Source organism: Pagrus major, chromosome 8 (assembly GCF_040436345.1).
Source record: "Pagrus major chromosome 8, Pma_NU_1.0".
Classification (NCBI taxonomy): Eukaryota; Metazoa; Chordata; class Actinopteri; order Spariformes; family Sparidae; genus Pagrus; species Pagrus major.
The window spans coordinates 4,993,898-5,010,746 of record NC_133222.1 but is presented as its reverse complement, the minus strand read 5'-3'; the positions used below and the strand labels follow the sequence as shown (position 1 = coordinate 5,010,746).

General features: G+C 41.7%; 2 protein-coding genes across 2 annotated transcripts; one reads left to right on the top strand and one right to left on the bottom strand.

Moving 5' to 3' along the window:
* The first annotated feature begins 392 nt into the window (after nucleotides 1–392).
* Nucleotides 393–8,444, top strand: tsg101a (tumor susceptibility 101a). Its single transcript, XM_073472149.1, has 10 exons — nucleotides 393–775; nucleotides 1,796–1,883; nucleotides 1,989–2,054; nucleotides 2,644–2,807; nucleotides 3,174–3,300; nucleotides 4,056–4,113; nucleotides 4,351–4,445; nucleotides 5,997–6,199; nucleotides 6,299–6,538; nucleotides 6,995–8,444. The coding sequence occupies exons 1-10, from the start codon at nucleotides 734–736 to the stop codon at nucleotides 7,082–7,084; spliced, it is 1,173 nt and encodes a 390-aa protein (XP_073328250.1). The 5' UTR covers nucleotides 393–733; the 3' UTR covers nucleotides 7,085–8,444.
* Nucleotides 8,445–9,071: 627 nt separating this feature from the next.
* ldha (lactate dehydrogenase A4) lies at nucleotides 9,072–16,158 on the bottom strand. The gene is made up of 8 exons (XM_073472514.1): nucleotides 16,076–16,158; nucleotides 13,798–13,923; nucleotides 12,725–12,842; nucleotides 12,442–12,615; nucleotides 12,137–12,310; nucleotides 11,868–11,985; nucleotides 10,509–10,632; nucleotides 9,072–10,397 (listed from the first exon to the last, which is right to left on the bottom strand). Exons 2-8 carry the CDS (start codon nucleotides 13,921–13,923, stop codon nucleotides 10,233–10,235), a joined length of 999 nt encoding a protein of 332 aa, XP_073328615.1. The 5' UTR covers nucleotides 16,076–16,158; the 3' UTR covers nucleotides 9,072–10,232.
* Between the last annotated feature and the right edge of the window lie 691 nt (nucleotides 16,159–16,849).

The following is a 16,849-nucleotide window of genomic DNA, read 5'->3' as shown; positions in this document are numbered from 1 at the left end:
ACTTATCCTCATATATTATTATTATTATTATTATTGTTATTATTATTATTGTTATTATTATTAAATTTCTTCTTCTTCTTCTTCTTCTTCTTCACTTCTTCTTCTTCTCCTTCTTCTTCTTCTTCTTCACTTCTTCTTCTTCTTCTCCTTTTTTTGTAATTTACCATGTAAGGCCAAATGGCTACATCTCAGTACATCTACAAAAATTGAATATAGTAAGTTTATGGAAAGAGGAAAAAGAAGACAAAGAATACAGAGACAAAAACAAACAAACAAACACACAAACAAACAAACACACAAACAAACATGCTCTGGACGCCGGGCCCGCGGACCACACCTTGGGAACCACGCCTCTACTGCTGACGTCAGACGGGGACCGGAAATAGTCAGGTGGAATACCGGAAATTCCTTTTGTTGACTGTCGGATATTTGTTTTTCGGCCTCTCTTGAGGACTATTGAATAGCTCTTCTTGTCTAGTTCCTATTCTCATTGAATATATTGAGTCTTGGCGCGTCAACAACAGAGACTGAAGTCGTGTTGAACTTGAGAGTTTCACACAGACACGAACCAGTGTCTCAGTCTTAGTCGGGCCCGAGGCTGGGCTAACTTTAGCCTAGCATTCACTGAAGTCCGACTTGCTAGCGTTAGCTGTCACCCCAGCTGTCTTAAAAGTCAGCTGTTCAATCGTTAATACTAATTAATAAGTGCGGTTGAAACCAACATTTAAAAACCATGGCAGTTGTCAACGAGGGAGCCCTGAAGAAAATGCTGAAGGTAAGCTTGATGCTCAACTGTTGGGGGCACTTGCTGTAGCCAACTGTAGCTAGTTAGCTAAATGTACCGATACCAAACATGATCGCATTACAGTTAGCAGATTTGCATTTCCTGGTGTAGATAATACTTAATAAACGGCCCGTTTTCCTCAATTTTAGTAGCTTAAACATTAAATTTGGTTCTAAGGGTCATTAATGACACATTTGGCCAAGATCCCTCGTATTAATCTTTGTGTTGTGATTTACAAAGCAGCATAGCCACCTAGCTAGCAAACATCACCAATATGCTAACTAGAAACATGTTTTCAACAAGCATTTCTGGGATTGAATACGACCATTTTTCATATATTGCTTTTACAACAATGCTACCACATGCTGATGAGATGTTTCACAGCCTACAGAAGAGCTTTTTGACCGTTACTTGTTATCCTAATATAGAAGAAAATACTACATTGTTGAGTATTTGTACTTGTATCAAATATAAATTATGTATGCTTCCCATGTTAGAAGCAGGCCACCCGTTCATACTAAAATGCAGAAGTTCTTTTGAGCTCATTCAGCCACATCTTAGATCATGCAAACTACAAACCTACTAAGAATTTTATTAACAGATCAAACATAAGCATTTTTTGTACTTCATAACTGATCCCAATTTTAGATGTAGGCCTTTCAGGTGTTTAAAACAAGGATTACAGATGCCAGAGGATCAGAATGAAAATTAATCAAATGTCTGAACCAATCTGATTTGGTTGATAGGTGGTTTCAGTCCTTAGGTTTGACTTTCAAATTCAAATAGGCAACTCTGCCTTTCAGGACCTGATATAAATCACTGTTGTATATAAGCAGAAAGTGACTAAACAACTATAAACTATTGGCTACACAAAAATTACTACCTAAACAAATAACAGGTTTCTGTCTGTTCATTCTCAGGTAGGATCCTGAGTGTCAGCAATTGTGTCTCAACTGTCAGTATATTAACATTCATGACTTTTCCTCCTCTCCTTTTGTTGCCTCTGTCCAGCAATACAAATACAGAGATCTGACCGTTCGGGAGATAACCAATGTCATCTCCCAGTACAAGGACTTGAAGCCAGTTATGGATGCCTATGGTAAATTAAATGAAACTGATCCCCCTGTCTGGTCTGCATAATTTATTTTACCCTTATATGATGGTATACTTGTTTTGCTTGACATGAGAACTTCTTGTATTTCAGTTTTTAATGATGGCTCCACAAGAGACCTGATGAGCTTGACAGGCACTGTCCCAGTGAGCTACAGAGGTAAACAATTAAAAACAGTTAGTCTATAAAGACATATTGCACGTATTGTTCCTTCATAGAATCTGAAAGACTGAGGCATAGGAAGGAAGTTTCTGTTTAGTTTTGCCTATTCGCTCACCTACTCTTTCTCTGTAGTATCCTCACTCTAGTTTGGTTTTAAAAAAATGCAAGAGAAACTCTCAAACTTGTCGTCTGTTGGTTCAAGTACAGTAAGCAGCAAATGGGCCTTCCTGTGCCAGCTGAGGCAAGCCAGAGAGAGAATCACTCAAGCATGTACCTGCAAACAGGCTGCATCTTGCACTGTGTTACTCTAACCCCAAAGTTTCTCAACTTAGGGATTTGGATTGCTAACATATATTGATGGTTGAAATCAAAACTTTTAACTTTTAGACTGTAAAATGTATATTTGTTTACTGTACAGCGTATCGTGATTGGGGTTTCCTTCATGTAGCGGTCCCCTGTACTCAGCAGGATACAGACATGTGTCTCAAAATAACCAAGTTTGTCAAGTATAATCGGTGGAGCGATGAGAATATTGAGACTTAAAAGGGTCATTTTGCAACATGCTGTCTGTGTATGTTTCCTGTAGGCAATATCTACAACATCCCAGTGTGTCTGTGGTTGCTGGACACATATCCCTACAACCCTCCCATATGTTTTGTCAAACCTACCAGTGCCATGATGATCAAAACTGGCAAGCACATCGACGCCAACGGCAAGATCTACCTGCCTTATCTGCATGAGTGGAAGCATGTAAGTATGATGAATCAGTAAGTTTAATTATAGACGGTTTGTTTGTTTATTTAGGCCATGAAAATATGTGGAATGTGTAAAATATAAAGACACAGATTTAAAAAAGGCAATAAATCAAAAGTTTTGTGTAATGCTGTTGTAGAAGATTTGAGATTTGACTCCAGCAGTGACATTTTTTAAATCTATAGACAATAAACTGTAGCTTTGTGGAAAGTCAGCGCAAAATGGCGCCGTCATTAAGGCCATAAATGTAACTGTGGCGTCAGATAATATTTGAAGGGTGGCTTGCCTATTAATAATTTACAATTGCATTTTGCATTTGATGTCTTGGTTACTAAAACTTGCCCTTCACCGTGTGTCTCACAGCCTCAGTCAGATCTGTACGGTCTGATTCAGGTGATGATCGTGGTCTTTGGAGAAGAGCCTCCCGTGTTTTCTCGCCCCACCACACAAGCCCCCTACCAGGCCTTCCAAGCAGCTGGACCCCCTAACCGTGAGTGACATGCATTTTTGTGGTAAAGAGGGTAATCTCAGTGGCCATTGAGTTGTCGTGGAATTGTAAGAAAGACTGTTTTCACAGAAAGTGATGTGGTGTTAATCAAAGTATTTACACACTGAACAGCTGTCAGTACACTGAAAGGAGAAAAAGCCCCTTTTATATCAATGATGAGTCTAAATACTAGAAACACCTCTCTATGATAAATAAATAAATTAATACGCACCACAAAATACAGCTTACAAGAAGTTGAATAAACAACTTGATAAAACAGTTTAAAATACATATTACAACCTTTCTTTAAATGTGGGAATAATTGTAGGCCTTAGATTGCTTTAGCTTTAGCCAAGTGTACCTGCAAAACTGGCAACTGAGTCGTATTTCCTAATAAACCAATTAATTAAAACATTTTCTGATGATAGGAATTTTTAGTCAAAGTGATGTTCTCCAATTTTGTTGCCATATCTTCACTGGCTTTTTATTGTACCTTCAAGTTTTGGCTAAAGGTTCATCAAATTACAGAATATGCTTTGGCAATACTCAACATTATTGGTACACTGGCCTTACTGATGCATTGTGCTGTAAGTGATGCATTTATTTCCTCAAGCACCAGGTGGAGCTCAGATACCACTTCAGCACACCATGGGAAAATGAAAGTAACCGTGTCCGTGTGGGAACCAAAGAGATAAAGAATATTTTCACATGTATGTTATCAGATCTGATTGTTTCACTCTCACCTCTCTGTACCTCAGCTTCCTACATGCCTTGCATGCCCGCAGTATCATCCTATGGCCCAAATCCTAACCCAGGGTAAGATGTTTGCCAAGCACCAACTAAACAAACACACACTGTGTTTCCCACCAAACCTGTCCTGGCCTGTTTGTTTTCATAGATTCTTAAGCAGCAAATCACATAGAAGCATATTTATTCTTGATAACACAGTTCAGCTGGTTCACTTACATTTATAGCTAAGAGTTAAAAATAACATTAACAGTAAACATTTGATTAAATGACTTAGCTCTTTGTTGATCATGTAACTATTTGCAGAGGCTACCCAGCATACCAGTACCCAGGGAGCAACTCTTATCCGGCCACAGCTGGACCAGCACACTACCCTTCCCAGACTCCAGTTTCCACAGTGGGTATGTATCACATTTAGTATCTGGAGCGCTTTATTTCTCTTTCTCTTGACTATGTTTTAAAGTTTAAATTTGGCACAGAATTTAAACTACTAAATATTTTACATTCAAAACATACAGTGAGAGCAGCTGATAAAATATGATGCATTGATCGCATGATTATTGATTAAACCACTGTATAATGAAGTAGCGGGTTATGGGTGGTGCTTTGTTGCTTGACACCTCCTCACCAGGCTCTATATCCTGTATCCTACCCTGATATTCAGGATGTGTTAATCATCCCCCTTCCTCTCTTTTCCACCTGTAGATAAAACCTTTTTTACACAAATATTGAGCACAGCAGGACACAGAACAATGTGTACTATTAGTAATTGTTACTGGCTGCACTTCTCCATGCACATCTCCTTTGTGTCTTAATATTACAATACAAGTGATTCAAAACTCAGCCAAATTTGAATTCACCCCTAAAAAAACAAAACATTCCCTCCTTTCCATGGTCTTTAGTTGACCTTGAATTAATACATGTGACCTTTTGACTCAGACTCTCTCACCCACTGTGTGACTTCGGTGGCGCGCTGAGCCGCCAGTGAAAGGTCATTAGTGTAACTTAAATAGGGAGCATTAAAGGCCAAAGGGTGGGATGGACTTGAAGGGGAAGGACCAGTCCCCCCTTCAGCCCTCATAGCCTACACCCCAGAAGCACGTAGCGCTATATTTAGGATGGGAACAGTAACCCCTCACAAAGACAGACCTAAGATCAGGGGATCCATCTGCTGCCCCAACATCAGTTACCACCAGTGAAATGCTGGTCAAGGACCAGCAGACAGAAGGAGCTTTAGCTGCCTCCTATATTTAGTAATGTCAACTCTGACATTTGTAGTGCTGACTCCAGACTGTACATGAAGTGGTCTTGACTCTCAGGACACCCATCAGCACTGTTTCTCTTACATAATAACCACTTTCTGAGGCTTTAGTTTGTAATGGTGTTTTATTGACTGATATGTCAAATTATATTTTATTAGTATGGTCATTCTCATGTATTGTATTGGACTGCATTGTTACAGTTGTTCCAGTAACTCGATATAATTGTTAAAGGGTAACTCCACCAATTTTAAACATAAATGTGTGTTTAGAGGTCTTTGGGACTGCATATATGAAAAAAGTAGTATAAAGCCTTGTGTGGCTCCAGAGGAAGCTGCGTGTAATCTGATAAATTTCTTCAAGTGATGTCACTCAGTGGCTAAGTGGCATTGTGGGTAATGTAGGCACCACGTTTTAAAAAGGAAAAAAGGTGGTATGTTGAGGTGATGCTGTTCTGCTGATCATTTATTTTAAAAGTGTCCATAATGAGGAAACCGGGCACGGCTGTGATATATATTAGCATTATAAATGCATTTTTCAGTATGTTCATTCTAAACTGGAGTCATCAGTTAATACTTCATGTCAATAATATACAGTAGTAATAAACCTTTTGCCTAAGAAAAGCTGGCAAAAAACAATCTCCATTTCTTCTGTCCACTGTCTCACATTTCTTCTTGTCTTCTTCCTCTCCAGGCCAGAGCAGAGATGGCACCATTGGCGAGGACACCATCCGTGCATCTCTGATTTCAGCTGTGAGTGACAAGCTTCGCTGGAGGATGAAGGAGGAGATGGACAGAGCTCAGGCAGAGCTGGATGCCCTAAAGCGAACAGAGGAGGATCTGAAGAAGGGACATCAGAAACTGGAGGAGATGGTGTCGAGGCTTGACCAGGAAGTGGTGAGAGCTTCTCCTCTTTTTCTGTCCTCTTCTGTTTTCTGTTTTTGTTTTTCCACAGTAACAAACATGACGTGGTTGTGATCATTGTGTTTCCACTAGACTGAGGTTGACAGGAATATCGAGCTGCTGAAGAGAAAGGACGAGGAGCTGAGTGAAGCCTTGGAGAAGATGGAGAACCAATCAGAGAACAATGACATTGATGACGTCATTGTGCCTACAGCTCCGCTGTACAAACAGATCCTGAACCTTTATGCTGAAGAAAATGCAATCGAGGACACCATCTTCTATCTGGGAGAGGCCCTGCGCAGGGGTGTCATAGACCTGGAGGTTTTTCTCAAGGTGAACACGTCAACACAGCTGCCAGTAATTCACAACATAATGTCTACACAGCCCGCATACTCAGAGCAGCAACTTCAGTCCTCCACCTGTGTCTACACAGGATGTGTTCAGGCACCGATCCCGATAGACTTGAAGCGTAAAAATATGCAGAGGCTGCGGTGTGAAAAAGGTGTTTTGAAACGCCTGCTGTGTAGATATACGGCTTAAGAAATCAGAATCAGAATCAGAAACAGATTTATTGCCAAGAGGGGTTTTACACCGATGAGGAATTTTTCTTGGTGAATAAGGTGCATGCATTGAAGACAATAAACAAACAAACAAACAGTGACTATAATATATACAATATAAACAATATAAACACACAGAGGCATGGAAGACATAAGAGACATGGACATACACAAACTTGACTCCTCTGTGGTTTTTATCCTTATTGACTCGTACTCTCTTTTGTTACAGCATGTACGCCTTCTGTCCAGGAAGCAGTTCCAGCTCCGTGCCCTCATGCAGAAAGCCCGCAAGACTGCCGGCCTTAGTGACCTCTACTGACCTGCACCAACTACCTGGAAATCATTCAAATCTTCATCACCCCTTACTCTCTTCATCCCCTCTTTTATTCCCTTTTTAACGTCTTCTTATAGACAGCTGCCATCATTTTAATCTTTATAATATCTGTTCTTGTGAGACAGAAATCTGAGCAGCATCAACAGTGAATCACAAAACATATTGGCCTCTCTTGTTTAGCACAGTGATATTTCCAACTGTGTGGCCATCATTGTATTTTGATCAGACCAAATACTCGTTTGAGGTCCTTATTCGTTAACGGTCGCGACTCATTTGCAAGACATGACAGCATTAACCTTTTTCCCTCTAAATGTAAGTAAAAATCACTGTGAAGGTACTGCGATTCACACAAGAACAGTGGATGCGAGTCTGTTCTGCGTTCGCCCTGCGTGTGGTGTAACTGGATCGGCATACAGTGAGTTAGTGTGTCGACCTATACATATTGCGCTGCAGGGTGGCCCACAGGTTCTTTGCCAGAAACAAAGTCATTTGGTGAGTAAGCACAAATTGTTAGGGGCTAGTAGAGAGGGGCTTTGTAGCAAGCCCCATGTATCCACGCTGTTCATAATGAAAAGGTTAAGCTCTGATATAAATACCCGGGGCAACCTTTCAGGGAGGACCGGGGTCAGCCTCAGGATTAAATGCTGTATGAGGTATGGGTCGTGTTCAGTATGGTGTCAAAGTGATGCTGAATGTGGGACAAAACTGTGTTTTGTTGTTTGAGTCTATTAATGAGCTTCATTTTGAGCTCCCCATGCCCACCTGTCCTCACTACTATTTGTTTTCCCCCCCTTTTCTGTGTGTGTGTGTCTCTTTCCACTGGTGTGAGTGAGGTTCATTCATTGTGTGTCAGCTGCTCAGGCCGACCCTCCAGTCTGACTGCATTAACCAGTCAATCATGTACATTGGTTGGTTTACTCTGTACAGTGTCTCTGCTCAAGGTGGGCGACGGTCTTGACGTACTTTATTCTAAGGTATTACAAAGGAACTTCTGTAATGTCTTTTCTTCACTTTTTCTTTGTGCTGTACACTCATTCTCAGTCCTGCTGAGAGCTTTAGCTTTTCAGTAAACATAAAGGAAGATGTTGTGAATGAAGCCTGAGTGTACAGAGGTACAAAAAGGAAAGAACTATTGTACTAATCAAAAAAAAAGTTAACTTATGTAAAGTTTGCAAACAGGTCTCATTTAAATTAGCCTTTTACTAAATGCACTTTGAATTGTATGATAGAATATCTACTGTTTTTTTTTTCTTGTTTCCAATTCAACCATAGACCACCTGTTCTTTTATATCTGTAGATTTATGTAAATCAGTACAAATAAAAGAAATCTGATTTAAAAAATGTTCATCTCTGTGTGATCATTTCATTATTATAGTTTTGTTTCATTGAAATCCTTAGAGTTTGTGTATTTAACGGGACAAGAGTCTTGAGTTTTTGAAAATAGATGTGGGTCATTGAAGGGGGTTGAATTTATATATTTTATGCAAGCACAGAAAATTGTTTGTGGTCTTCTGTAAAGGCTGCTGGTTCACATAAAAATGGTTCTGGTTGTAACTGTTAATTAACATTGATCTGTTTCTCAAACTGCTGAATAGGGTCATTAAATTTCAGGGAATTGGGCCTGGAAAGTCATTGAAAAGTCCTCTGAATTTAAGGAGCAGGCGTAGGAACCCTGGTTTAGGTGTTGGGTTCCTAAGCACAGAAAAGTAAAATCCAAAAGTTTTTTCTCTCACACACAAACATAATGAAAGTTTGTTTTAACTAGTATTCAGGTGTATATGCTCACCTTGTAACACTCACATGTAGACTCTAGTGACCACATTTTGATCTCCTGCATAAAAACCCTCTAATCTGCCCTGTGCTGACCCACAGCTGTGCACTGAGGGCAGCTGAGTCAGCTCTCTGAACACACACAAACTGCCTTTTTGCTTGGTTGGATGACAAACACAGGAAGGGACAAAGGACACTCGTATCAGTAACCTGGCAGATTTATTTGATGTTACGGCAAATAAAAATCAGTAACCAGCTGCCATGGCAGGTACAGTTCTTCACTGAGTCAGGTGATTGATAGACCGTATCTAACGCTGTAACATTAATACATAAATAGATCTGAACAGTATTAACAGTTATAAATAATACCATCATAGTTCTCTTTATATCCTTTTTTTTTTCCAGAGTCAGGTGGAGTAAAATAAATACAAAACCCCTTTGAGGGGATTTAGTGTGCGCAGACACACAACACCTTCAGGATTGATTCTTTCTGTGCGGATTCAAAACCTGATCCTAAGTCATGATTGTAGCTGAGTCTTTCCCATTGGTTCTCTGTTATCTCTATGCTGAGTAAAATTATGATTAGTCACCTCGTTAGCAAACCTTTTTAATTATCTAGGTGAAAAATGTGTCGCTTCTTGCCAGTTTCTCTTACCCTTAAATAGTTTTTTCTATCAGTGCACTTGTGGTTAGGTTTGTTTTTATAAAAGGCTTCAATGCTAACCAGTAGATGTAGCATTGTTTTTCTCAAATGATAAGGTACTTTGGTATCACAGGATATTGGCCATGTGATATTTGCAGCAGTGTTGTTATGACTGTATGTGGATAGGAAGCCCTCCTCATAGAGAATGGAATGTCTCCATTATACTCCAAATAAAAAATAAACAGAGATCACCAAATGGAAAAAACCAACTGGCAACAATCACAGATTACACACAATACACACTACAGACAAGGAGTGTACAGCAGAAGCAACAGTGCACGGTAACGTACAGTACATAGACTTGTATATGCTCAATTTGCTTACAATGGCCTTGTTTTCTTGCGTAGACAGGACAACGAATAATATCACCTCTCACCAACACAGGCTGAGCTCAAAGGCCAAAAGGTATGAGTTGTGTTTTCTGAGGATTCAGTCAAGGATTGGAAGGAGGACGGGTGGGAGGCAGCAAAGGAAAATGACACCCATGCATGATTATCTGATGGTAAAATCTAGCCTCCGCTGGTTTAGCTACAAACACTTGGCCTTGTTAGATATTCAGAGGTTTCATTCGCCTGTTTGGACAACAGGAAGTACAGATGTTGGGAGTCAACCACAAGGTGTTGGGCTGTGGTTTCAGGTGAGGATTTAGAGGAAGGCTTTTCACAGAGTGAGCTCCTTCTGTACTCCCCACAGGGTCTCAGCGCTCTTCACCAGCTGCTTCTCCTCATCGGGCTTCAGTGTCATGTGGATCACATCTGTCAGACCGCTGTTGCCCAGGACACAAGGGACGCTCAGGAAGACCTCATCCTTCACTCCATGCATGCCCTGTGAGATGAAGGTAGCACAGAAAGGTCATTTCAGAGTATCTGAAGAAGGTACAATATGCTGGTTGAAATAATCAACATGTTGAATCACAAAATGAATGGCTCTCCTCACCTTGACCAGTGTGGACACAGGGTGCACCTTGTGCAGGTTCTTGGTGATACTTTCCACCAGGTCAGCCACGGACATACCGATGGCCCAGGAGGTGTAGCCCTTCAGCTTGATAACCTCGTAGGCTCTGCAGTGCACACACATAATAAAGAAACAACAAATTAAAAGTGAGAACAGCTTGTAGACTCGATGGACTGAAGAGAAAGTCAAGCTGTCCGTCTGCTTTGGTATTTGGGACTGTGTTCGCGCCGACTTGGTCATTTTCCTCTAATATCCCTCATTAATCTTCCCTCCAGATGTTTTCATGCCGAGAATCCAGCTGTTTATCACCACGAGAGAAGCATGTGCATGTGCTGCTGAGCTGAGCTTGATATATGTATGTACGTCTGGTCCATGTAAGGTAGCTAAAGCTATGATAAAAGGTAGCGTGCCATAAACTCACATCTGTTATTAAATCTGGACACATACGCTACAGTTTCTACTGTATGAATGCCTTTAAAATAATCCTAACCCTCAATTACTCTGAAGAGAAACTTGAACAGACGAGGATGAGCACTAAAGCATGCAAACCTATTCAAGTAGTAATCCAAAATAAAATTATGAACCTGAAAATGAGCAGAATGTCTCCTTTAAAATTGCGACATCCGTTATGTACATATAACCCTCGTCTTTGTCCTACTTTTGAAATATTTTATTTCATACCTAATCTTGTGCAAACATGATAAAACTATTCTTCTGTACATGGTTGAACTCTTAAACGCCTCATTGCTGAAGATAAGTCAGGTTGACTTCCTGACAATGAAAAAACATGGTGCAATATCAAAGTTTACAGGAAAAACTGTTGCATCACTTAACTTTCAAAGAAATGACTTCATTATTCAAAGAAATCCAACAAACGCGCAGTACAGATTAGGTAACATGGATGAGTTATTTATAGACAGGTGAACCCGTCTTTTCAGTAGACTTATTAGTTGTAATATAACTGGCTATTTCCTTCATGCAGACCTGGGCGTGTAAGTGTGATATGACTCTACTGTACAGTAAAGTGGCACCTGCCAGGCAGGAGTGAGCCCCTAACACAGTAGTGTTACTGTGTATCTGCCTCAGCTTGCCTTTTGGACCACAGCCCAGGTCAGATTCCTCTCCAGGGTTAGTCAGCTTCACTGGATTGAATTGAGCCTGTTGGCACTTTTACTCTTTATGTTAATATTCAATGGTGACTGAAGGCATTAAACCTAAGAGGTCTGTTTCCAAAAAATACAACACTTGAGGCTCCAACCTCAGTGCTGCACGTGGATAATTGTTTGTTATGCAGATTGAATCGGGAGAGATGTGGTTTGTAGGGAAATGATTTGAACTCACCCGTCAACCACCATCTTATGAACTGCCTTCCAGTCCTCACTGTCGCCCTCAGCCCCCATCTTTGGGTTGAGGCTCTGCAGAGAAACTCCAGCAACATTGACACCGCTCCACACAGGCACTATAAGAAACAGACATGTAATAGCCATAAGTTATCTCGCGAACTAATTATAAAGCATTCATATGATGCTTTATTAAGCTATTCAGCATCACCATCACACAGGTAAAGTGGACGGCTGGGGGAAACATTATTTTTAGTCAGAGCTGCGTACCACTGGAGTCTCCGTGCTCTCCGACGATCCAGCCGTGGCAGCTGGAAGGGTGGAGGTGGAGCTTCTCTCCCATGATGTGGCGGAAACGTGCAGAGTCCAGGTTGGTGCCAGAGCCGATGACGCGGTGACGTGGGAAGCCACTCAGCTTCCAGGCCACGTAGGTCAGGATGTCCACTGGAAGGTTACAGGATGAGGGGACAACTCTTAGAAACGATGACCTACAGGTGTTACTCCAGCAACACTATTTCAAGCCACACCACACATCCTCTCATCACATTTCCCTCCTCCTCCCCCGTCCGTCTCACCTGGGTTAGAAACAACCAACAGGATGCAGTTGGGGCTGTACTTGACGATGTTTGGGATGATGAACTTGAAGATGTTGACGTTGCGCTGCACCAGGTTAAGACGGCTCTCGCCCTCCTGCTGGCGGGCACCAGCGGTCACCACCACCACTTTGGAATGGGCTGTCACACTGTAGTCTGACAAAAGCAGAAATATTTGGGTTGAGATAAATAAAATAACAGTTTAAGTGACTAAAAACTAATTTCTTAACAGTCACAGGTTGTGTTTAGTTTTGAGCGTTCTCACCTTTGTCGGCCACAATCTTGTGTGTCTTGAGGAAGAGGGATCCGTGCTGCAGATCCATGACCTCACCCTTCAGCTTGTCCTCCATCACATCAACCAGGGCCAGCTCATCACACAAGTCCTGATTATAGACATAAATACAATGAGGGGATAAAGCTGCAGCGAGGCTTACTCAAAGCAGCTGGTCTCAGTAAACAACCTTGATATGAAAAGGAGGAAAAACACCGTTCATCTCTGCCTTGTCTACTCAGCAGCAGTTAGCTGTAAGAACCTGTGACCTGGTTTCTCTGGTTTAGCCTCTGTTGTTCCTCAGCTGGCACTGATCCAGCTAACTTGTTGTGAAACGGGGCAGGACAATATGAGGGAAATGTGATATTTCCTGTCCAGTTTTGGATAACAAGGCCGCATGCAGGGTTTTTACACTGAAGTTGATTTCCCTCAGCACACACTCATCCATCGGAGACTAATTTGCAAATCTTTATAATATTAGGACTAGTGACGTTATGGATTTGCTTACTCATTCATGTACATGTAAAACTTTTAAAGGGGCACTGTGTAGTTTTGGAAAAGAAATTCAAACTCAGACTTCAATGAGGTCGTAATCCAAACTCAGAAATGTTTATCTTTTCCCTGATTGAATAAACAAACTGTTCTCAGAAGAAAACAAGGTCCCCACAACTCTGTTTGAAGCTAGCAGGGTGGCAGGGTCCGCCACATATAAACAAAGTAAAACAGTATCAAAGTGTTGTCCTTTAAGGTCAGTTTGTTTATTCAGTCATGAAATAAAGAGAGTTTGTTTAGCCATGAAAGATCAGTCAGCGAAGGTCTTTCTCTTCCACCAAAACCACATAGTGCACCTTTAAGTTTTGTAAGTTTGTACTTATAAAGGTTAATATAAAGCCTCTTACACCCTCTCATGAGTACGCTTTAGTTTCTTGTACTGTAGTAACCAAGTAACTTCCTCTTTGCTCGTTTCAACACTTCTTCTTTATACACACACACATCAGCAGGCTTTATCGCTTCACTTCACTTCACTTCACTTCACTTCACACCTCCTCTTCCTCTTTCAGTCTCACCTTGAGCAGGACGCTGATGGCAGAGGCCATGCCCACCATGCCGACACCCACCACCGTCACCTTGTTCCTGCTGCCAACAGGCTCCTCCTTCATCACATGGGTGATCAGCTTCTCCTTGGTGGACATCTGTGGAAAGAAAAAAAAGTTGTGTGAAGCGGGCGAGGGATAGACGACCACATGTGAGAGACATCGAGAGAGGAAAAAGTGGGGAAACGGGGAGGATGTGATGGGAAAGAGGTTTTAGGAAAAAGTAAGTAGGCAGGGGTGGAAAGAGAGTCAGAGCAGTCCTGCATAATGTATGTGCCAGCTTGAATGGATTACTACCAACAGGTCCAGACAGTGGCGTACGTGACTTTGCGCTGAACCAACAATGACTGACTTAAACTTGGGTTTCCCTTTTTGTCTCATTAACAGAACTGAAAGTGCGCCCTTCCCCTGACCTCGAAAACACGACCTCTAACAACCACAAGTTCCATTTTTTGTATTCACTCTCACACTCACTATCATGTTACCGCCTTAAATGGTTTAATTCTCCATTCACAGCGCCCCTCTGGGTCTCCATGGCAACCACTGCCTGGGGAGGTACTGCAGCCTGTCTCTGTGCAGAAAAGACCATCCCCGGCTGACGTCACACACACACACACACTACTATTTATGTTTCCTGGTTGTGGCAGCCGCTCCAGCTTTACATCACCAGCATGACTCGGCTGATGTGCAGGCGAGCACGTAGTGGATCGCCCCACAGCGTTAATACACTGTAATACCCTTCCTTAAGAGGATATTTAAGACTCTCTCCGCAGTGAGTTTGCACACAATAGCAGTATATATAAGTGGGGCAGTCATACCTAATATCCCCTTTATCCAATTATCTCTCACTCCGAGCCGAGGTGAGCTGAAAGCTTACATACCAGGGGGCTGACCCTGAACTGGGTTTGCACTTTATAAGAGGACCCTTTGTTCACTTACAGTACAGGATTACTGTAGATGTTTGATTCTGGTCAGAGTTCCTTTCTTTACTGTAGAAAATATGCTGCACAAATCAGCTAAATTACTACTGAAGCATGTCCGACTGAGGATTACAAGAAGGATTATTAGTAGCTGAAAGAACTTAATGTGATATAGTCAGAAGGAGAGAGGGAGATGGATGTTTTGAGTCGAGCTTTCCTGGGACTTAAAATAAGCAACTGTTGCACACTAATGCATAATCACACTTCCCAGTACATTTGACATTTACTGGATATGATCCCTGTGGGTTCAATGAGGCTTTGCAGAGCTCCTCTCTGATGGGGTTTCAGGTGCCACGGCTGAGGTTCAGAATCTAGTTTTTTCAGGCTCTGTGATCAGCCACAGGCTCAGCCTATCCAAACTTTCATTTGCTTTTTTCAAAAATGCAGTTTCACCAGCAGGAAAAACTTGATTTTGTTTTCGTAGTGCACTGATAAGAGTGTAGCCAGGCGGTACCTGCCAACAGGATGCAAGTGAAATATTCATCCACACCAGTGCTCTGCCAAGAATGGCATTAGTTTATTTAATCAGAAGAAAGTTTTTTGGTGGCTCAATCTTTTGAGTGCCTGATACACTCATAAAAGTGACATTTTACTGCATTAGTTACTCCAGCGATGGCATATCTGCACCACTCTCATTAAGATCTGCCTCCCCACGGGTCAGCATTTGAATGCAGTCCATTTCCTGTGCCAAGTTCACTGTGGCCCAGTCTGCTCGATGGCTCGTCACAGACAGCAGGGGGCATGCGTGACGGCTTGTGTAACACTGCGTTATATTACTCCAGTACATCCAACTGATGTAACAGAAGGCAACGGTGACCTTATCATATGGTGATGTGACATGTGATATGTCCTATAGCTTATTATATATCTTATTCGCGCGGGCTCTGTGGTGTAAGTAATTTGTATTAAGTGTATGTGAATAATTTATAACATCATATTAAAAACCCATTCAATTAGCTGACACGAGTAGCGCACTGACAAGCTCACTTCCTGTTGCTTCTGCTTCTGTTTCACAAAAATAAAAAAAAATAAAAATCCTTATCACACAAATGTAGAGTGGCAGTCAGAAGATGAAGCTGCCTCAATCACAACCAATCAACACTATCGACACTGAGCGGACACGCCCCTCTCTGCCTCTATCCTCACAGAAATGCGCATCAGGTTGGTGAAGTCTCTCCAAACTCTTTACGCACAGACCTGAACGATGACTTCCGGGTACGTTTTGGAGTGCTACGCGCTAACGTGTTAGCCAGGATGCGGTGTGGTCTTACCTTTCAGGCTTCAGTTAAGATGTAGAAACAACGAGCTGGAATGTGTCTGCTCCTCCTCAGTGCAGCGTTTCCGCAGAAGTGGTGCCGCGGAGGGGGAGCGCCCCGGTATTTAAAGACTGCCCCCGCGCAGACGCTACGTGCTTCGTGGTAATGACGCTGGGGTTTGGCTGCGCGTGTGTCCTGTCACGTCCCGGGCAGGATGCGGCAGTGGGAGAGTGTGTGTCACTGCCTCTTCTTAATAATAAGATGGAGGTGTAACAAGAAAAACGTGTAATTTCGCTCCTAATCATCATGTCATCACAGCGCACGTGCCAGCTTTATTTAAAAAAACACTAAGGGTTAACCACAACTTCATTGGCTGGACTGTGTGACGTAGCAAAGATGTAGTTCAAGGATGGTGGAGAAAATGAACAAGATGTTCCAATGAGGCTTTTCTACCATTAGTAATCACCATAATGGACCTGGATATTTTATTTTATTCAGGCTTTGATTTAATTTAACAACACTTATGTATAATTCTAATGTGTAAAATTACACGATATAGTAGTGTAATGAGTGTAAAGATTATCCTAATGGGTATTTCCCATGACTCATGTAACTTGAGCTCTGGGTTAAAATGTGTCTAATGTAAAAAAAAAAATTGATATTGAGTGTGATTTATCTCAGTGGAGCAGTAATATACAGTGTTTTATAACGCTCCTCAAAACATAAACACAGACAGACACATCCAACAATACAAATAATACACAGTGGCCACAGGAGCAAAAGATCTGA